Genomic DNA, 24,029 nt, shown 5'->3' with positions numbered 1-24,029 from the left:
ATACAATGCTAGACATTACCTAAGAATTATATGAATAAAAATAACAGATAATGGGAAAGGTATATATTTAGGTGCAAGAGACATCACTCAAAAATCGTAACTGATGTTAAAACTCCCCACACTGCAATTAATGTCACAAATCAGAACAAATCCCACTCCCTGCCAACTCACACTCACGGAAAACGTGATGAGAATAGTCTTTGATTATTATTTTACAATCTCCATTATCATGTTTTCAAAGATTTGCCAAAAACAAAAGAACACTGCAAATTTTAGAAGACAATTCCATCCATACTGTTGTGTCTAAAAAATAGAACATAAAATAGTACATAAGAAAAGTTTGATACAAAAGCATGCATCTCAATCATGCTTTACACTCAACTGCTTTTACGCAAGAATTTAAATCAGTAACCAAACTTCTTTCTTTCCAAAGTATGCCTTCCAGCAAAAACAGAAACCATGCAAAGATGAGGTAATATTTACATACTGTTCACTTTAAAAAAGCACATTATTCTTCAGAAAAATGCTAAAAGCATGATATACTAACACACTGAAATGTTATGTGAGAAATAACTATGCTATGACCAATGCCTGATGCCTCAGATTTGTGGTTTACATTAAATACATGATTCCTCAAATGTAATTCTAAATTAAACATGTCTAACATACAGAATTTTAAACATAACGAGGACTCTGCTTTGGAATAAAAATCCCAATGTGATAAGATGTTTCTCCATACTATTGAAAATCAATCTTCAAAACACATATTTGACAGTAGAGAGATCTGATTCCAATAACACTAGCCATACTCAAGTTAATTCTGTTTTTTAAAATCACCACTTGAACTGTATTCCTGGGAGACAAGCACACCTAGCCTGTCAGACAAGTTTTGCTGGAGAGACTCCTGAGCGACAGAAGAACATTCACAACCCTGCAGAGTCAGGCCACCTTGAACACTTCTAGAAACCAACATGCTCAAGAAATGCCCAATTTCTTCTAAATCACACAGCAAATCCTCACCTAACATCCAACCTAACAGTATTGTTTGATTTTAAAGAAAATTTAAAGGGTAAGATCTAGATATTGACACCAAATAAATAGCAGATAAGATTAAAAATAAGACATTATTTTATAAGCAAAAGAGATTTGCCTTCAAACAGGTTTTTTTTTCCAAGATTCAAAAGATTTATTTGGAAAAATCAGCACAGGACAAAGATATCCTTAATATTCCTCCTCAGAATATTTGAATATTCAGAATCTATATGAAATGTAGACAGCAACTCTGAGTTCACAGGACATCAACGGTGCATACAGATGTAATCCCCATACCCACCCTCCCCAATGTGCTACTCTGTCTGCCCCTTAGTGACATCAGTTTTCACTAAGCTTCTACCTTCAGGGCAACTTGCACAAACTAAAAAACAGAAAATCATTTGCATTTTTAAATGGCTGGGATTAGTTAAAGCAACCAAAGTATTACTATTACAGCAAAGTTTAGTAAAACTGTAAGAGAATACCACTAATAACATTTTAAAATTATCCAAGATGATTTCTTTATTGAGATTAACTACATAGAATTCACAGTACTATGGCATACTTATATTTAGCTAAAGTCACAAACACATTTGAACATTCACAATGATGAGTATCATCATTACCATTCTAATCTACAAAGCTTATGAATAAAGAAAAATACAAAAACCTCACGTTTTACAAAAAAAAAAAAAAATTTTAACGTCTACATACAATAACAATAAAACCACTTCTAGGTAACAGGTAAAAGTGTATTGTTTTCCTCTAAGTAGTCAGGAATGAAAGAATGTTTAATACCTACGACGCTTATTAGGGCCTTCAAAGTTGCCCCCTTGGCTTCCTCTACCAAAACCACCAGGACCACCACTACCAGGACCTACACCACTCATCGGTGCTTGGGGGGTCTCAGAGCCTGTTCTACTACCCATAGGTGAGCCCATCTGAGACGGTGGTCCTTGTGGAAATCTATCATTGTGCTATATAATACCACATAATACATGTGAAGTCCATTTGGAACACACCAAATGTAAGTGACAAGAAAAATTGGCAAAATCCCAAGTGGTGGTGTCATGAAGTTCAGCAGAAAGTCCAGCAGAATCAGGATCACACATAGAAGGAAGAAAGGAGCAATTTAATTAGTTACTATGTTTAAAAAATAAAAGAAGCATCTGAATGAAGAGTTACATTTTGCTAATGCTATGCCCCAATTTCATGAAAAAAGAACTGATTCTATGAAGTGAATGCCATCTTAAACCTAATTAGTTATTATTATACTGTTCTGATCTCTCTTTTTTTAATTATTATTTTTTTTTTTTGGCAGCACCGCACAGCTTGCGGGATCTTAGTTCCCCAACCAGGGATTGAACCCAGGCCCTCAGCAGTGAAAGGGCCGAGTTCTAACCACTGGACAGCCAGGGAATTCCCTCTCTCTTTTTCATTAAAGTTTATACTGCATGTAACAGCGCCGTGTAATAAAAATACTGTTTTTTTAAAATCAGAGAGACAAAACTAGGGAGCAGCATCACATTGTTTGAAAAAGTAAACATAAAAATTTCAATAGCAGTGCTTTTAACATAGAAAGCATGAGTATAAACACACAGTTATAATTTCAGTATGAAAACTTATGAGCTGTTTTTCTGGAAAGACTATCACTGGGAAAATAGATTTAGTTTTTAAAAGCTGACAATTAGCGTGTACTACTAATAGCAGAATTAAAACACTTGAATTATGTATTTTGTAAAACTTCACAGTAATAACCACATATATTAATCTCAAAGGTTGAACAGAACTCCCTACATGCAGCAGTAAAATATCACTGTGAAAAAGACTAACGGGGATATTTAAATAAACTTGACCATTTCTGCGGGAGGTATGGAAAAGCAGGCCAGTTACTTTTACTTTTAACTCTCTGCTGATGATTATATGCTACACAAAATTTAACCAAAGTATTTACAAATTTTTACTAGCTCTCAGACATTTTACTACAAAATAAGCCTCCAATGGAGGAAACAGGAACACTAATTAGTATGCAACATCTGACCTGATCACAGTCGATATTACGGCACTGCCTCATTATCTCCCTATGTTAACACTCATTTAAAAAACCTGTTAGCATGTCCAATTTGTCCAAATTCTTAAAGGACTGTATTTAAAGTAAATAAATTTTAAAATAATAGAACACCGCATCCATCAGTTCTAAGACGCACATTCACTGCTCACGTCTCTGAGATCAGGAGGGTTTAGAGCTGATGGCAGGTCTGCGTTTAACAGCAGCACCTTTTCTTTCTCAGCAGCAAAGGCGCCTTCAGTTCCAAAATTGAACTGCCTTTTCCAAATATACGATCAACTAATTTCCCTTTTCTAAATGTTACTTAGGACAACCATTAAAAAGAACCAAATGAGAAAATGTCTTAGGAATATAACGTCTCAAATAGTGACAGACTTTAAGGGAAATGAAAAACAGTAGCAGTCTTGCCACTGATTCTCAAATATGAATTACAACTGCAAAACGTTTTTATAATATTTAACCCACACAAAGATATCTTCACACTCTCAAACCAAGAAATGAAATTGTCTACTTTAAATTTAGTATCAAATTTAATTAAAATTAGTAAGTCTATAGTAAGAATACAATGTAAGTTTAAAATATATTTTAAAACTTTAATGTAAATTTTTTACAGTTAAATTCTCTGAAATTACTCATAAATGATTTTTTTATGAAAAATGACAGAAAACTGTGTTTTCACACATATTGAGGTTTTGTACCCCACCAAAGGTAAGGAGTTCACACAGGAATAAGAACACGATCACAAAATACTTGACCATTACACTGAATGCTGGTAAAAGGTGTATACAAATTAAATTAAAATCACTGTAAAATCACTAGAATTAACATATATACCTGCTATATACTTAAGTACAAAAGCATGCCATGGATCATAATCCTAACTCTTGGGAAACTAAAAAATTGCCTCTCATAATCACCATCTAACTTCACAAAATTACCTTTTCTTCATTGGATACTGATCTTTACTGACAAAACAAATGATGCCAAATTATGTTAAGTGTGAAGTTACCTTTGGGGCAGAAGTATATATTATTGAATATAATCACAATAATGTTTATGATACATTACCACTGCTCCATTATCTGGCATCATTGGAGTTCCCATATTTGCAGCTCCTTCTGGCCCCATGGCAGGACCAGGACCCATTGGTGGGCCAGGTATAGTTCCTCTGTTGTTCATATTCATACCCATCATTGGAGGAGGACCTTGGTTACCAGCAGGTGCTGGGCTAAACGCATCTACGTAAAACAATCTATACTTAGAGCTGTCCTATCTTAGTTGATAAACATTTAAAATTTAACAATACTTAGGCAATCTATATAACAAGACTATTATCAAAATTATTTTACTTCCTTGAGAACGGGAAACTCAATTATCTACTCTGATAGAGCATTATATTTGCTAAACAAATGTACATAAAACAAATGAGAAAACTGTCAATTATTTTTAGCACATTTGAGACTATAAAAGCTTGAAAGTTTTCTTTAAAAAATCAGTATTATTTGCTGTAGTCTGCTTTTTAACCAAATACTCCCTTACGAGTGGTGACAACTTTCTACCAGTTTAAATTAATGGCAAAGGATTAGCACTTAGGAAACCACTTAATTTTCTTACAGTCATGACTAAAAATAGTAGCATGTAAAAGTATATTAAATTATGAAGGGAGAAACCATGTCCTCATACATACATACACACACACACACACACACACAGTTCACTGTAAATAAATTCTTGGCTTTTATATAATTACTGAACATCTCCCAAAATTATAGGAGGTACTCTTTTTTAACTTTATATAGAACTATGCAATAGAAACAAACAAAAAAATTGAAATGATTCATCATGACAAAACTTATTTCTAAAAGCAACTGCAACCAAATACAGATAAAATATTAATACAGCTGTTTGAATTTTTTCAACATGCTGAAATTCTGGAAATGAGAACAATTGGATACTTCAAATTTTTTCATCAAAAGACATCCATCCACCTGCTTCATGTTAACTGCAATAATGTTTAAGCTGTAATACATTTATAAGGGCCTCAAATACAACATTTTTGGGTATCCTCTTTGAACTTAAAAATTTTTTAAACTACTCATACTTGTTTATCATTAAAAATTCATGACAAAGACCGATTCTGAGTTTTCTTCTAGTATTTCACTATCTAGTCAATTTCATGACATTCAGAACTCAATTTCACAACAACACATTATAATAGGAGTGGCAGTTTTCATTCAAACTCACAACTCTACACAGCACCCAATGCAGCTCAACCGGGCTGGGTCCAGGGAGCTGAGAGGAAGAAATCTGACTCCCTGCCGGCCCCTAGCAACAGACCCCTGCTCCTTCTGAGCCCAATCCCCAGGACCCCAGCCACTTCCTAGGGAAGGAAGTAGTTCCTTAATGCCCCAAAGTTCTTGTTAGTTAATCTACACTTCAACTACACAAGAATACTTCTACTCCCTTAAGATAGCTATAAAGAAAAATTTTTACTAGACTTCCACAACATCTCCCATAAGTGAAATGAGGAAGGGTAGAGACAGTATCCAGGAGGAATATTACCTCAACTTTCCCCAAAAAGAACAGATCAAGGCTTAGTGGTTTTTCTTCTCTTTTAATAGAACATAATTATCACACCTAACTTATGAGATACGAATATAACTATATAAGTATGGGTATAATAAAATAAATGAAAAATATTTAAAACTATCATTAGTTGAGGTAGACTTAGTAACTATGTCTTCTACCAGATGGCTGTAATTAGACTAAATTTAAAGATCTAAGGAATGTTAGAATTATCTGGTCCCCTGAAAAGCAGTTATATAAACTATGTTCCACTTCGTACACACTGGTAACACACCAGAAAATCTGTCATGTTTAATCCATGCAACTTAACAGGATATGACAATTTACCAACTTAACAGTGACATTCAACTGCATGATAAGGACTTGTAGCTCCATGGATCCATAACTATCATGAGGATAAAATCTCACTTCGAATAAAATGTAAAGAGGAGAAAATTAAATGGCGTGGATGTTAGGGGAGCTAATTAAGTGCTCAAATGTAAACATGGTTCTCTGGTGAATAAAATGCCATTAAAATTTTTAATTCTCTTAAATTCCTCACTAAATAAGGAATCTAAAAGTACATTCTCCCATTTCTTCTAATAAAGTTGCTAATCAAGTAAGAAAGTCAGAATGTTTTCATGGTCTCTGAAACATCACAAATGTTTCAAGTTTGGTTCTGATGTTAATGACACACTTAAAATCCTTAAATCCAACTGGATTATATTATACACCAGCCCACAACTTACTTTGAAAAAGACATAAATACTGAACTACCTGTACATTACTAGACCCTCAACTGTGCTTTCTAATTTAGAACTTCTCATGCACTCTTGGTGCACTAACTTTTTTCATGTATCCATTGTACTAACTTCACAATTAAGCTCTTTTGGTTAAGGGTTATGTCTCGTGCTTCCTTTGCATATCAGAGATGCTCAATAACTACTTTTTGGTAGATAAGAAAAGTGACGAAGTAAACAGCAATTGTGTTAAATGATTTAGATTATCTAACTGGCAATGGCAACGGAACTGGCATGGGGGAGGGGTGCTTGGTCATGGAAAATGCTCAATCCACATATTAGAGGCTTTAAGATGTCTTACTCCACATACTACATGTACATTCCAAGTACAATCTGGATTTCCTCAGTGGGAGTGCACGTGATGCACACTGGAATGTTAAGGTAATGTAATCTTTACAACAATATGTACATTTGACTTTATATAAAGATTCTAACCTCAGCTTCTGTGGGACAATGTGAAATTAATCTATAAAATTTTATTATTTACCTAATTTTCAAACGTATGACAGTTCAAACTTAATAAGACATATGAAAACATCCCATACTTATTTCTCCCTTAGCCTATTTACTTGATATTGCTGCCCTGACAACCTGGTTATACAAGCAATCAATATTAAAGATGCTAATATAGGCACTTTCTTAAAAACTTCACATCAACTCTAAACATACACATTAGTCTAAATATGCAAGACACATCTCATTTACTTGACAAGTCATAGATGTCTCCAAACAGTGCAGTTCTGTGCACAATACTGTGGGTTACGGCAAAATAGTTAAACATTCAGTAAAAGGAATAAAAATAGCCTCAAAGTTACACAAAAAATTATCTTAAAATAGAAATAAAATACTCTCAAAAAGTTTATAGACACTACAACTCAGAAACTATCAAAATTCCAAGATAAAAAAGCCAATTTCAAGGCAAGAAATCTGATTTTTAAAAATGCAACGACATAGCTTTATTACACCATGTGATGACTCAACAAGTTTCAGGTCATTTACCAAAACCTGTTTACAGGTTTCTTTTTGTTATATCTATTAAAACATAATACCTCTTTTAGCCTAAGAATAAACAAAATAAAAATGTTCTTCCTAGGCATGTATTTTTAATATACTGGTATTTTTTTTCTCATTAAATAAATGTAAGAAATTTCACCACTTACAAACGCTGGTTGCAAATTTTTGTTTGTTACTGATATGTAGATAACACAAATAGCATGTACACTTCCCTGAAAAATGACAAGTAAGTGACAGAAGGGTTTGCTTCAAATCCCTACCTCCCATGTTTATTGCTCCACGGGGACCCATATCACCCATTCTCATTTCCTGTTCTCTCTGTAAGTAAACATAGTTGTCACAGTCAACCTATCGATCTTAGGACTTTACATTTCCCATCTAAAATCAAAAAGAAAAGAATAAATTGCGACATCATGTTCCATTAAAATATTTTTAAATTTCCAACATCATTTACTTAATAAGAACACTGAAAAGAAACTTCAGTCTCCCAGGCTTAATTAATATCCTGCAAGTGCTTAGGGCACCCAATTTATATTGCTATATTATCAATGAGTCATACAAAAAACCTACTACAGGATATTTGTAATATTATTCTCCCTAGAGATCATACACACATGCCTAGATTCTAAGAGAAGAAAAATCTAACAATAATGACCACCAGGACCAACTATTTTTCCCTCCCAGGTCTCTAAAGTCTTAAAACAGAAATGACCGTTACCACTTTTCGTATTCAAATGTATTCAAACACACAACACAAGCAGCTGTGGGGTACTAAACCAAAAATAAGGTTATAGACAATTTTCATTTTTGAAATATTATAATTCACCTTTGCATTTTTATTCAAGTACTCAAGCATTATTTCACCCAGGACCTACAGATAGATATACCATGAAAGCCTCCACTACACACAAACAATTACTGAAAGCTCAACATAATTTTGCTTCCTTTATTTGAACAAGAATTTTTCTTGGAAACCGAAATAAAAGTGTTATTACACAGTTGGAAAGTTCTGAAACAAAATGCTCTTGAGGTTACCTGTGACATAAAAAGCCATACAAATGTACAAAACGTTTTAAGTTTCAGTATAGAAACTACTTCCTAGAAACCCATTTACCAACAATAGTTATATAGAATTAACTTCAATGAAATCTCTAGGTGAAATTACCCAACATATCATAATTGAAATTTACACTACTATTTAATGATCTTGTGCAATACCAGACAAGTGTGTTAAATGTAGCAATCATAAAAAACACTGAGGCAAAAGTAGCAATGTCTAAATCTAAAGAAAGCATCATTTTTCTACTTTTAAAAGCAGTCTTACTAATAAAATGGGTTGGTTTTAAAATATAGTGAAAAACACCTATAAAGCTAGAAATAAAGGAAATAAAAGCCTATGATAGATAAATGCCACTAAGCAGCAAATCAACTGCCCATCTAACCTAACAGAGATGCCTCAAAAGTTAACCTTTAATGAAGCTACGATATGAGAAAAATACCACTCACATAATAGCTTCATGAAGAAACATTTCTCATTGCCTAGAAAACGTAAATACCAAAGCTTTCCCAAAGCTAACTTTTAACTTTCCAAAAAATAAATTTCTTTCATCATAAAACATTTGACTATTAATGGATACTATTACTGACCAGCAAAAAAGCTATTTTATAAAACTGACTACTGATGAACTCATATAATTTTGCAATTATAGGGAAAATACTATTCTCTAATCACACTTAGCACTATTATCAGTAAATTAAACCAAGTTGTCACTTCCTCATCAGCAAAGCCTACTGACAAAGTGTGGACTGTTTGCGCATATCCAAAATCTTCCAGGTACTATTTATATGAGATACTCTTCAAGAAGAGCTGCTTGCACTCCAGCACCAGAGAGTAAAATACATGGATTTTATGGCCCCAACATTTTTAGGTGACAAAGGTGTAACATATTTTTTGACTTGTCTTAACTATGAAAGACTAGAAAGGCAATATCTAATCACTAACAGAGGGTAATTATTAGTCTCACTCTTTGAGACTTCAATTTTCAAATCCCCCTTAAATACCCCAACACCCTAGCTTCCTAGTCATATTTTAAGGTTATTCTTTCTATAAACCCGCTACTACATACTTCTAGTAAAATGCAAGAGGCAGAAGTAATATTTAAGGGTAGTGTTATCAACAGAAATTAAGACAGTACTTCTCATTATAACTTGATATATCAATAAGGAGAATCACTTGAATAAGCGCACTTTAACTATGTACCCACCCCAATAGCAATACATAAACAAGGCCCTCACTTCTCCTAAGAATTCTTCTAATATATTTTAAACTAGAACTGATACATGTGTGATATTTTTATAATACAAATTTTAATGATGCTTTATTACTTTACCAAAAATTATTGTGCTTTAACAGGCAACAACTTATATGTAAAAATCTCAAAAGACTGCAGTGCAATATAAAATGATAAAAGCTATGATGAACACTCCATTTTAATTAATTCAATAAATCCTCATAGCAACCCTATGAAGGTCTACTGTTATCCTATTTTAGAGATCATAAAACTGAGTCATAGACCTGCTCAATAACTTACTCAGGGTCATACATGTAGCAAGTGGTTGAGCTGACCTATAAACTTCTGCCAAAATAGAGTTCACAGAATTTTCTTCTTCACAGGGCACCTTCATTCTTCAAGAATTCCAAGACCAACAAAAGGCAAGATTTGTAATGTATTCTTACCATGTTTATAAGAGACTGTGCCTTTTGATTAAAAGAATTCTGCACTGTAAAGCAATTATACTCCAATAAAGATGTTAAAAAACAAAAACAAACAACCAAAAAACCCCACGTCTACTAGTTAAGACACATTTTGCTTCTCTTGTTCAAGTTCATTTCCCAGGAAGCTGAAACCTCTCTCATATTTCAATGCCTTTAAATTGAATAATAAAATGTTAATTTGTATTTTATGGAAAAAAAAAAGAAAAAGAATTCTGCATATGTATTCTTGAAAGCTGGTCACTGAAATATGCCTAAATTTTCCAAAAAAGAAAGTAAAGTACAACTGATTCCAAAGCCGCATATCAAAGCAGCATCCCATCAACAAAAAGGTTGTTCTCAAGGTGTGGTTCCTGGATTGAAGAGAGTCCCCAAGACACATCCAAGACGTGCACAAACTCAAAACTACTTTATTAGAACACAGTTCTAACACTGGTCTAATTGGGCTTTTCACTGAGACACTCGCAGGGATGGTGCAAGAGCAATGATGGGCAAAAATCCTGGTGTTTCAGCACAAACCAAGGCACTGGCATTCAATTTTTACCAGTAATCATTGTACTCTAGACATTACAATACAACTACATTTAAATGATTTCAATTATGGCTGTCCTAGCCAGAGCATCCAGAAAAGACTGAAGATTAGATTGTAAGAAAATAAAACAGGACTTCCCTGCTGGCGCAGTGGTTAAGAATCCCCCTGCCCAAGCAAGGGACACGGGTTCGAGTCCTGGTCCGGGAAGATCCCACATGCCGCGGAACAACTAAGCCAGTGCACCACAACTACTGAGCCTGCGCTCAAGAGCCCACGAGCCGCAACTACTGAGTCCACGTGCTGCAACTACTGAAGCCCATGCGCCTAGAGCCCACAACAAGAGAAGCCACCGCAATGAGAAGCCTGTGCACCCCAACAAAGAGTAGCCCCTGCTCGCCGCAACTAGAGAAAGCCCGTGTGCAGCAACAAAGACCCAACACAGCCAAAAAATAAATTTTTTAAACAAATAAATAAATAATTTTTAAAAAGAAAACAGAAGCCATGTTTCAAAGAGCTGGATTTTACTTTTATTTTTTTTCTTTCTGGCTGAGCCACAGCATGCAGGATCTTAGTTTTCTGACCAGGGATCGAACCCAGGTGCCCCTGCAGTACAAGCGCACGGTCTTAACCACTAGACCACCAGGGAAGTCCTCAAAGAACTGCAGTACAGGTAGTTCATCAGTTTCTAAGACATGGGTCTGAAACAGCTACCAGTTTGGTTCTGAAAAGATCTCTGACTCGTGTTCAGTTACTTCATCGAGTAGGTCAGGACCCTGTCATGAGACAGGTGGAAAGAATAACCCTGTCACAATATTTTCTCTGGCAGCAAAAGAGATGTGCCCGATCAGGGGAAAATGAAGCACACCAAATGGGTGAGGTCAGTCAAAAACACGGCACAGACTTTCAGTATTCTGACCAGGCCTCAGAGATGTGGCATATCAGTATGTGAAAAAGGGGTCTCGAATTTATGTGGACGGGAAGGTAGACTATGGTGAGTATATGGATAAAAATAATGTGAGATGACAAGCAACAACAATTACAGCTGATAACATATTTCCGAGTGACCAGACAAAAGAGAAGGCATAAAATGGACAATTCTTCTTTGGCCATTGTTTGGTACAGTCTCAATTCCAAATCATGATTGTCTTTATAGTTTACAAGGACAAGAATTAAAACACTCTTTTATATTAAAAAAAATAATAATTTCAACTATGAATACCTGGATGAAGCAGTAAAAATGATTAATTTTATTAAATCTCTAACTTTAGGTACATGTCTTTTTATTATTCTATGCAACAAAACAGATATATACATTAAGCATTTCTGCTGCATTCTGAAATATGGTGGTTATTTCAAAAAACACCGTTCTTATGATTGGGCTGAAAGCTGAATAAGACACATTTTCTTGGAGCGAGATTTTTACTTGAGACAGCATTTGACAGACAAGCCGAATAGTGACCTGTGTACCTGGCAGTGATTTCTGACGAGTGGCTGATACTAAGAAATGTGATTTGTTCCTAACTTTGTATAACAAAATACATTAACATTTTTATGATTTGTGTAACTCAACTGGTCAATATTTTTCAGCTCGGTACATGACATTACAAACTCATGCATAGGTAGAAGATCCACTCAAAGGTAGACCAATGGATTCTAATGCAAAAGAGTACTTTTAAGAAAATACTGCTTGTCAAGTTTCACTGCAGCATCAAACAACAATATTCACAATTAGCTGAAAAGGTTAAAATATATATACCTCTCTCCACCTACTTATCCATGTGAAACCAGATTCTCTTCGTATTTTTTAACCAAAAGAGCATTTTGCAATAGGTGGAATAATGCAAAAGCAAATATGGGAAGCCAGTCATTTTCTTATAAAGCCAAACACTGAAAAACAGTAAAATAACACTCTTCCCACTACACAAAGTTGAGCATTAAAGAAATTTCAAAAAAAATGTAAAAATAAGGCCACTCTTCCCACTATAACATATTTTCTTTCAAATTTCTCTTTTAATTTCTTACATGGTAAACATTGATATAACCTAAACATAAAGCTCTTTGGGGTCTTCAATAATTTTTAAGAGCTTTAAAAAAGGATTTGAAACCAAAAAGTTTGATAACCACTGTTTTTAAATTCCAGTCAATATTTACTTGTGAAAATGTAAAGTGGCAGAAATTTTGCACTAATGTAAATTAACTAAACCAGTATACCCCAATGTGTAGAACCTGACATTATTTTATGTATAATATTGATTTTTTTCCTTTAATACTTAATACTCAGGATATCAATCTGTGATTTTTGAAGATATTTTAGGGTTTTCTAGGTAATCTAATTTAAACAAATATTGACTCTATGTAATTATCAACTGGAACAACATGCTGCAGTCAATGACGAAATGTGCTCACCTCACACACTGATCAGTCTAAGTCCTAACAGCCACCATCATTCTTCTTTAATTCATAAAGTCCTCTCTCATGTATGTCTCTAAAGAAACTTCTAAGGATTTTCTAAGGATCACAATGTGCCACTTAGGTTCCATGTCTTAATAAAGAAAATGCTAAAAATCCTGATATAAAAATGCTGAAATAAAACTTTTAAATCTAAAAGAAATATAATTCTAGAGAAACATATAAGTTTTGGCAAGTAACAATATTCAACCTTTTTATCATTAAATATTCCTAGAAATTTTCCTAAAAATAAATTACTCTTAGCACTTGGAAATATAGCTTTTCCTTCACTAGAGAAGTTTACATACAAGAATAATAAGACTGTTAGATAGCTAGTCAAACATTCATTGGAGAAAACAAACTGTCAGCATCTGGAAATTCTAGGTAACAAACATATTTACAAGAAAGGAACAAAAATCAATTATGTGAAATATTTTTTAGAAATAGGTATAAACAGGGCTTCCCTGGTGGCGCAGTGGTTGAGAGTCCGCCTGCCGATGGAGGGGACACGGGTTCGTGCCCCGGGTCCAGGAAGATCCCACATGCCGCACAGAGGCTGGGCCCGTGAGACATGGAAGCTGACCCTGCGCGTCCGGAGCCTGTGCTCCCCAACGGGAGAGGCCGCAACAGTGAGGCCCGCGTACGGCCAAAAAAAAAAAGGTATAAAGATAAATAAAATCACAAAAAAGTAGGCCACTCTGCCAAGAAATTATCCACTCATTTAAAAAGTGTTAAGTTATGGAAAGGTGTGCATCAAGAAATTAATCTTCTCATAAACTAAAAAGGGAAACAAGAAATGTTCCTATTAATAGAGCTCAAATAATAGCATGCAAACTTTCCAACATAACCAACAGAGAAAGTGTGGAAGACTTAACATTTTTAATTCAAGTAATAAAAAACACTTTCCAAGACATTATATCACTCACTGTTATATTGGGGGGGGATATTTTAAGTAACATAAGACAATCTTTAAAATATACAATTTATAGTGGGTTTTCCCCTTCAATTTGCATTCTAAAATGTCTGCCCCCATGAGTATTGAGGAAACGTTCCTCAGGTTTATGATTGCTTAAGTGAAACTTTACATCACATTTCACTAGGGAGCTGCTAATTAAGACAAAACAGTTACCACAACACATCTATTAAAATGTCCAAAATCCTAAATGGTGACAACAGGAAATGCTGGTGAGGATGTGAAGAAACAGGAATTCTCATACACTGCTGGTGGGAATGCAGAATGGTATGCCCGCTTTGGAAGACAATTTAACAGTTTCTTACAAAACTAAACATACTCTTACCCTATGATCCAGCAATCACGCCCCTCGTTATTTACCCAAAGGCACTGAAAACTTATGTCCACACAAAAACCTACACAAGGATATTTGTAACAACTCTATTCATAACTGACAACCAAGATGTCCTTCATTTGGTGAATGGATAAACAAACTGTGGTACATCCAGATAATGGATTATTCAATGTTAAAAAGAAATGAGTTATCAAGCCATGAAAAAACACAGAGGAGGGACCTTACTTAAATGCATATTACTAAAAAGCCAATATGAAAAGACTTCATATCGTATGATTCCAACTATACGACATTGTGAAAAAGACAAAAATATGGTAACAGGAAAAGAATCAGTGGTTGCCAGGAATTATGGGGAGGGAGGAATAACAGGTGGAGCACAGAGAATTTTTAGGGCAGTGAAACTACTCTGTGTGAGACTGAATGGTGGGTACGTGTCATTTTCCATTTGTCAAAACCCAGAGAATGTGCAACACCGAATGTAAACTATGAACTTTTGGTGATGTGGATGTGTAAGACACAAGTGCGCCCTGTATGCTGTGGGAATCTGATGTTGGTAGGAGTCTGACGTGAGGGCATCTGTACGTATGTGGGGTGAATGGGGTGCGTGGGAAATGTCCCTTCTGCTCAATTTTGCTGTGAACCTAAAACTACTCTAAAAAATTTACTTTTTAAAAACTTTAAAAATGTTTCTTTTTGAATAAATTATATCTTAATTTATATCACAAGTTTTAGTCATGAAATAATACACATTTCTTACTTGTTAAATATTGAATCAGAAATAGAAGGAACCACAAATACAAGTAGGGGGCTTTATCCTTAGTTTACTGTACTGATTAAGCTAAACACATGCACCTCTTAAACTACATTCACTCAACAGTGTATTTTTATTTTTATTTATTTTTTTTTGCGGTACACGGGCCTCTCACTGTTGTGGCCTCTCCCGTTGCGGAGCGCAGGCTCCGGACGCGCAGGCTCAGCGGCCATGGCTCACGGGCCCAGCTGCTCCGCGGCATGTGGGATCTTCCCGGACCGGGGCACGAACCCGCGTCCCCTGCATCGGCAGGCGGACTCTCAACCACTGCGCCACCAGGGAAGCCCCCAACAGTGTATTTTTAAAGCCTGGTTCAGGTAACTTTGTAAACAGATTGTTCTGAGGTCACTGTCAAATTCAACTGACCATGTAGCAAAATTAATTGCCACTTTTTAAAACACAGGATGGCTTTCTAATTGAAGATGAATTAAATATAACTACACATAATCTAGCATGCATCAAGAGACAGAAGGGAATAAATATTTTAAACAAATCAATTTTTAAAACAAATTTATATTGAGCTTAGAATTTTATTTCTAATCTATATACCTGAGGGACATTTTCAAGTTTATCCTTTTCAATTGTCATGGCAAACTCCCTCTGAAAAGCTGCTTTTAAAAACTGAAATTAATTAGGAATATATATAATTATTTTTCAAATTTAGTTATTTTATCCCAAACTCTTAAAGAAATCAGCAATCTGAATACCGACTACAACACAGACTACTTTCAATTACATCTTACCAAGGCACATATAATACTGGTGACCGGTTTGCATTTCTTTACCTGTAACCCAGTACATTTCCATATCAAAATCAAAACAACTATCATGACTGGCCAGATCAAGGGATGAAAGATTAAAGAGCAAATATAAGCTGCATAAGAAGCAATTCCAAATCACTCCCACCAACAGAAGAAAGCAAACAAAGCACATGTGTTCCAATGTATGAAGGATTAAGAACGTATTTAAAAGAGGAGAGTGTCTTTTTCTATTCATGATACTAGACGTAAAACAAGTTATCTTAGCAGTCTACCAGAAGCTTTGATATCCTGACAAATTATATATTGTTTCTAAGTAGATAACTCAAAGCAACAGATTCAAAATATAGTAATATTTAAAATATTTAAATAACTAAATACAATTCAAAAAGTTATTTAAAATTTACAATTATAAGATAAACTACTATACAAGCATTTCTATTGTTTAAAAGCAGGATTTAGAAAAAGCAATAATACGTCAAATTAAGACGTTATATATATTATGAGAATTGTGGCAAATTTATAACCAGAAAAGACAGGATTTGAAACGTGGTGCACAGTGTAGTGGAGGATATCATAAGACAAAGAGGCAAACTCACCCACTTACTTTAAATTACTTGAAATTTCAAACAGAAGTAAATGCACTTCATCAGCAGAGCACGCTGACAAACCCAAGTTTTTTGCTCCCTGCCACTAGCAGTTAGTTAATAATTACACATGGATATCGATATTCACATTTATCTAGTTCGCTTTGGTAGAAAAATTCTGACATTTCAGGTGATACTACAGAGCTTCATGCCCTCAACATGAAGTACAAAAGATACGGGATACTGATTGGCCTAAAAAAAATTTTTTTTTTACATAATCCCCATGTAGGAGAACTCCTGTAGGGGGCTCTAAATATTACAACAAGAAATCACAAAGCAGAACTAACAAGTTTTTATGTCTTCCTAGAACCTTCTGTTATTACTTCAAGCTATTTAATAACTGAACAAAATTCCTATTGTTTGCATTGCATGTAGTGGACATTTCAAAAACATGTTCACTTTAGTTCACTTGTATTCGCCAATCTTGACTCTCCTCTTCTCCAACCCCTCTAAAAACGTAAACGTTACCTAAAAGATCTGACCATTCTGAACCAAGTAAGATTAGAAGAACTTACCATTTCAAATGAAAAGACAGAGGTACACCTACAACACAGTGGAATAATAAACCTATCACATCAGTTTTTAAAATGTACCCAAAAGAGCCCCAGAAGAGTGCAGAGACTACACACTCACTCTCCAGCATACAATTTTCTCTAAACTCTCAGAACTTTTTAGCTGTGTCTCTTAACCTACCCCACATAGGTCCCCGGTCCCTAAAATACTCTAAAATCCTCAAAGATGTGACCCTGGGCTTGATTCCCCTCTGTATCCTCTATGAAGCTCAGGACTGTTTTGAACACAGGAAAAACAGGGAACAAATTTTTCCTACTAAAGGGAACCTCCAGTCTTTGTGTAAGACTAACTATCTTGAAGGGATAGTCAAGTGGAATCTGCATACTAAAAAGTTACGTGTGCTGAAAACCAAGCACAAAAAATGGTTATTTTACTGTTTAAAATTTACTCTTGGGCTTCCCTGGTGGCGCAGTGGTTAAGAATCCGCCTGCCAATGCAGGGGTCCCAGGTTCGAGACCTAGTTCAGGAAGATCCCACATGCCGCAGAGCAATGAAGCCCACGGGCCACAACTACTGAGCCTGTGCTCTAGAGCCTGTGAGCCACAACTACTGAAGCCCGCGTGCCTAGAGCCCGTACTCCGCTACAAGAGAAGCCACCGCAATGAGAAGACCACGCACCACAACGAAGAGTAGCCCCCGCTCGCCACAACTAGAGAAAGCCCGCGTGCAGCAACGAAGACCCAATGCAGCCAAAAATAAATAAATAAATAAATTTAAATTTTACTCTTTACTATGTGACTCCATTATGAACTCTACAGAAATACATCAATAGGTGTGTTTCAATGCCACCTATGTTTCAAAACCACTGATGCTGAACATCTGAAATGTTAGTATTAAATAAAAATACTGAGGTTTAGTAGCTCATAAAGAACCCTCAAAACTGTATGATTGAGTTGCACGCTGTCATCTGAAAAAGAAGACATCAAGCAACTATTTAACTCTCCCAACTTACATCTCAGTAACTACAATATAACAAATACAAGATTCCTGACCTCAAAAAGCTCAAGAGGGCTCAAATACTGGACAACTGTGAGAAAATATTTAGATGGCAATATAAGTACTAAAAAAGAATCATTAAAAATGATATAGGATCACAGCTGGGGTGAGTAGTCAGGGAAAGTTTTGTATGTGCTGAGTATACACACTCCCCAGGAGGGAAAAAGGGATATGGGAATTTTTGTGGAATACAAGCCCCTCTGTGACTCTAATGGGAGGTAAGGCCGATGAAGACACTAGAGTCATCTAATATGAAATAGAAAGAATTAAGTCCAACAAAGTGTCCTCTGATGAAGTGGTTAAAGAATATAAAGGACATGGTAACCATTTCAATCTGGATTCATTCAAAAGACTTCTAAACGTGAATGATAAAACAGAGGGGGAATATGCTACTTATAAGCGTAACATATGATTAGGGTGACCACACACACATCCTGGTTTGCCTGAGACAGCTTATTTTATGCCTGCTGTTAAAAAAAAAAAAAATGTAATTTTACATAGTACTCATATTCACTTGTCCGAGTTTGGATGAAAATTTTATGCTACCAGAAAACTACTAGAGCTAATCAATGAATCTGGTAAAGTAGCAGGATACAAAATTAATGCACAGAAATCTCTTCCATTCCTATACACTAATGATGAAAAATCTGAAAGAGAAATTAAGGAAACGCTCCCATTTACCACTGCAACAAAAAGAATAAAATACCTAGGAATAAACCTACCTAAGGAGACAAAAGACCTGTATGCAGAAAACTATAAGACACTGATGAAAGAAATTAAAGATGACATAAACAAATGGAGAAATATACCATGTTCTTGGATTGGAAGAATCAACACTGTGAAAATGACTGTATTACCCAAAGCAACCTACGGATTCAATGCAATCCCTATCAAACTACCAATGGCATTTTTCACAGAACTAGAAAAAAATTTTTCACAATTTGTATGGAAACACAAAAGACCCCAAAGAGCCAAAGCAACCTTGTGAAAGAAAAATGGAGCTGGAGGAATGAGGCTCCCAAACTTCAGGCTATACTACAAGGCTACAGTAATCAAGACAGTATGGTAGTGGCACAAAAACAGAAATATAGATCAACAGAACAGGACAGAAAAACCAGAGAGAAACCCACGCACATATGATCACCTTATCTTTGATAAAGGAGGCAAGGATATACGATGGAAAAAAAGAGAGCCTCTTCAATAAGTGGTGCTGGGAAAACTGGACAGCTACATGTAAAAGAATGAAACTTAGAACACTCCCTAACACCATACACAAAAATAAACTCAAAATGCACTAAAGACCTAAATGTAAGGCCAGACACTATAAAACTCTTAGAGGAAAACATAGGCAGAACATTCTATGACATAAATCACAGCAAGATCTTTTTTGACCCACCTCCTAGAGAAATGGAAATAAAAACAAAAATAAACAAGTGGGACCTAATGAAACTTAAAAGCTTTGCACAGCAAAGGAAACCATAAACAACACAAAAAGACAACCCTCAGAATGGGAGAAAATATTTGCAAACGAAGCAACTGACAAAGGATTAATCTTCAAAATATACAAGCAGCTCATGCAGCTCAATATCAAAAAAACAAACAACCCAATCCAAAAATGGGCAGAAGACCTAAATAGACATTTCTCCAAAGAAGATACACAGATTGCCAACAAACACATGAAAGGATGCTCAACATCACTAATCATTAGAGAAATACAAATCAAAATTACAATGAGTTATCATCTCACACGAGTCAGAATGGCCACCATCAAAAAATCTACAGACAATAAATGCTGGAGAGGGTGTGGAGAAAAGGGAACACTCTTGCACTGTTGGTGGGAATGTAAATTGATACAGCCACTATGGAGAACAGTATGGAGGTTCCTTAAAAAACTAAAAATAGAACTACCATACGACCCAGCCATCCCACTACTGGGCATATAACCTGAGAAAAACCATAATTCAAAAAGAGTCATGTACCACAATGTTCATTGCAGCTCTATTTACAATAGCCAGGACATGGAAGCAACATAAGTGTCCATCGACAGATGAATGGATAAAGAAGATGTGGCACATATATACAATGGAATATTACTCAGCCATAAAAAGAAACGAAATTGAGTTATTTGTAGTGAGGTGGATGGACCTAGAGTCTGTCATACAGAGTGAAGTAAGTCAGAAAGAGAAAAATAAATACCATATGCTGACACATATATATGGAATCTAAAAAAGAAAAAAGAAAATGGTTCTGAAGAGCCTACAGGCAGGACAGGAATAAAGATGCAGACATAGAGAATGGACTTGAGGACACAGAGAGGGGGAAGGGTAAGCCAGGACAAAGTGAGAGATTGGCATGGACATATATGCACTACCAAATGTGAAACAGCTAGTGGGAAACAGCCGCATAGCACAGGGAGATCAGCTCGGTGCTCTGTGACCACCTAGAGGGGTGGGATAGGGAGGGTGGAGGGAGACGCAAGAGGGAGGAGATATGGGGATATATGTATATGTATAGCTGATTCACTTTGTTATAAAGCAGAAACTAACACACCATTGCAAAGCAATTATACTCCAATAAAGATGTTAAAAAAGAAAATTTTAAAGTTTTCCTTACAAATAATTAGATATTATTAGATATTATTCCTTACAAATATTTGTATAATATTAAATAATAATAATAATGCAAAAAATATTTGTATTCCTTACAAATATTAATTAGATATTATTCCTTACAAATAATTAGATATTATTAAAATTATTAAATAATCCTTTTGAGAAGTGATAAAAGATTTCAACAGCTGGTTAAAATTGATATTATATCTTCAACACAAATGCCCCAAATCATCAAAATCCTAAGGATCACTTCCTAGAGTATATGTTAACATTATAAACATGTATCTTTGTTTTCATTTGATGATAAAAGTCTAAGTTCCAATTATGTACCATCCTTAAATATTCAGAAAAGTTCTTCGCTCATTGTAGGAAACCAAATTATTTTAGTAAATAAATAAAACATATTAATAACAAAAAATTGGGCACAACTAGAGCGTTCTATACGAGGCCACTGCAGTATAACTGTTATTATCCATTCTGATTTTTACCATCATGTCCAAACCATCAGAAGCAGGCTGCCATTATACCAGCGATAGGTAACAAACTTCCCACACCTAAATCTGACTCCAAACACTACAGCAAATAATTCTTCAGTTATTTCCATAGGATGATGAAGAGGCTATAAAAACCCCCTGTGAAATATGTCCTTTGTTCAAATGTGTCAGATATTTAGCCTTCCAAAATAACGCAATCTTCTACTTCAATACAACCAAATTACTTGTTAAAGCTAAATACTCTACTGAAAAAGAGAAGTGATGGCCATGTTAAAACCACAAAATGGCAGCTTCTCTCAAAAATTCACAAACTATTTCAGAAAACGTATTTGTACCTCCTCATTAGTAAGTGACACCTGGGATCAGTTGGCTCTGCCAGCACCTATTAATGAAAGTTCATTACTGGCTAGAGTTTCTGCCCTGAGTTTTGTACAGCGAACATGGGGGGAAGGGTTAGGTTATAATTAAATCAAGGAAAGATGATAAGAGAAACAATACCCACTCAAGAAGCAGGAAGGGACTGGCATAAAATTAAACAACAGGCCCAATGTGGCAGCTCTTCCCATAACTTCTGCTGATTTATAACCATGCTGCTGATTTGTAACCATGACTACTAATGAACCTTCTGAATACTAATTTGGATTCTTCAGAACCAAGAACCAAGGTTCTAGGATATGAGGCACTCTGCTCAATAAACCTTCTAAAAACACTGAAAAAGAACACGTAAGTTAATATAATTACATTTTAAGTCACAAACTCTTTATGAGTTTGGTTAACATGAGCCACTTTTTATAGATTTCCCCCCCAGCTCTCAGACTGGCCTGAGAACAGAGGTCGGCAAACTTTTTGGGGAAAGGGCCAGATAGTATTCCAGGCTCTGCTGGCCATACAGTCTTGACACAGCCTCAGAGTTATGTCACCACTAGTCAACGCTGCCATTTTGGGGCAAAGCAGCCATAAACAAAACATAAATACAGCTGTGTTCCAAAAAAACTGTTCAGAAAAAAATAGGCAGTGTTCAGATTTGGCCTGGCTTACCCTAGTCTGTAGACCTCCAGTCCAGATGAAATATTTTAAAAACTAAAAATTAATGTATCATTTGAGATAATACTCCCTTCCATATATAGGATGAAAGCCCAACTAAAAGTTGCCACACCAAAATCCCACAGAGCGCGATTCACAGAGAATGTTGTGCCATTTATACTGTTAACTGTATGAATTGTGTCTGCCTTGTCCAATGACCCTGAGCTCTCCCTTGAAACTCCCCAGGTCCCATAAAAAATTCAACTGCTACTACTATTCTCGTCTCAACATATGTCTCACTGCAACATATGGCCAGTGGTTTTCGATCTTTGCCAAGGAAAATAAGCAAGCTGAAGGGCTTTTTAATATGCAGATCCCATGGCTCCAACCCAGACCCACTGGATTAGATCTCAGGCATTTTTCTTTTTTACATTCCACAGATGTGCTGCAAAGATTGAAAACTACAGTATTTAGTCGAAACTGTCAATGGACAACCCATCAGAATCTACTGGGATCACAAATGAATCAATGAAGTAGGACGGAGACCTGAGAACCCACATTTTTTGAAAGCTCCCTGAGTGCTTATGATGCACAACTTGAAACACTACCGTGGAAGAGGTGTTACCCTCTTAGCCAGGCTACATCTGCTGTGGCCTCTCTGCTCAATAATTCCAGGAGCTACAAAGGAATACCTCTAAGGATTTGACATGGGTCAAATTACTGCCTTGGTATATAATACACATTCGGGTCTTTATGCACGTGTTCATTCCTCGAGGGCCAGTGTCACCTACTCAAACAGGAATAAAAGTTATTCCATATCAATTCATGTATATATCTTAAAACAGATACGAAGGGCTATTCTCTTCTTCACTAAAAACCAAACATTAATATTTACCATGCCAGATAAAGAAACTTCTTAAGTTTTAAAACAAAGTAGCATCCAATCTAAGCACTGCCCCAATTTTCCTAATCAAAGTATTTTTATAACTACATGATGAAACTACTAAAGCCAGAATGACATTTAGACATTTTATGACTTACTCATTTTTCCAAGAAAACAAAGCTTACTCCAGGAAACTGCATTTTAAAAATATTCTAACTAAAATCTCCCCTTTACTCCAAACCAAACTGCATCCACAAACGAAGACTAACACACAGCAGTACTTAAATGTTTAAACTACTGAATCTACAGTAAGTGAAACAACCTAATAGTAAAAAGTCACAAGACAACCATAGTCTCACAAATTCTTACTGTAACAAAATAACCTCTGTGATGTGTTCAAAAGCTGTAAAACTGCGATAAGTAGAAAATTTCAACCTAGTAAATACTATCTAGAAAATGGTTCAAATACACTATGGTAAAGATAAACCTAAATGCAATTAAGGCACAGAATAAAAATATATACATTGTTATGGGAGTCAAAAATGTGTTATGCTACAGGAGTGAAAACTAACATGTTTAATCTATAATTACCAGATCTATTACCAAAGAGCATGACTTCCTCTTAGGAGGAATAAGGTATGAAATTAAAATGACAGCTTCTAACTGATGAAGAGCCGGCATATCCTTGAAACT

The 24,029-nt window shown here is 35.4% G+C and overlaps 1 protein-coding gene and 1 pseudogene across 1 annotated transcript in view; one reads left to right on the top strand and one right to left on the bottom strand.

Annotated features, from left to right (window-relative positions):
* Positions 1 to 1,536: 1,536 nt before the first annotated feature.
* The window catches only part of PSPC1 (paraspeckle component 1), a 58,318-nt gene continuing 35,825 nt past the window's right edge, over positions 1,537 to 24,029 (bottom strand). Inside the window, exons 7-9 of the mRNA XM_029210151.1 lie at positions 7,740 to 7,797; positions 4,169 to 4,338; positions 1,537 to 2,009 (exon numbers count right to left, since the gene is read on the bottom strand). Of these exons, the coding sequence (XP_029065984.1) occupies positions 1,824 to 2,009; positions 4,169 to 4,338; positions 7,740 to 7,797 (414 nt within the window). The 3' untranslated portion in view covers positions 1,537 to 1,823. The remainder of the gene's footprint in view (positions 2,010 to 4,168; positions 4,339 to 7,739; positions 7,798 to 24,029) is intronic.
* Positions 10,503 to 13,782, top strand: LOC114888375 (annotated as a pseudogene).

Source organism: Monodon monoceros, unplaced genomic scaffold (genome assembly GCF_005190385.1).
Source record: "Monodon monoceros isolate NGI ecotype Baffin Bay Population unplaced genomic scaffold, NGI_Narwhal_1 Super_Scaffold_8, whole genome shotgun sequence".
In the NCBI taxonomy this organism is placed as follows: domain Eukaryota; kingdom Metazoa; phylum Chordata; class Mammalia; order Artiodactyla; family Monodontidae; genus Monodon; species Monodon monoceros.
The sequence above is the reverse complement of the archived record's forward strand: the minus strand, read 5'-3'. Positions and strand labels throughout refer to the sequence as shown.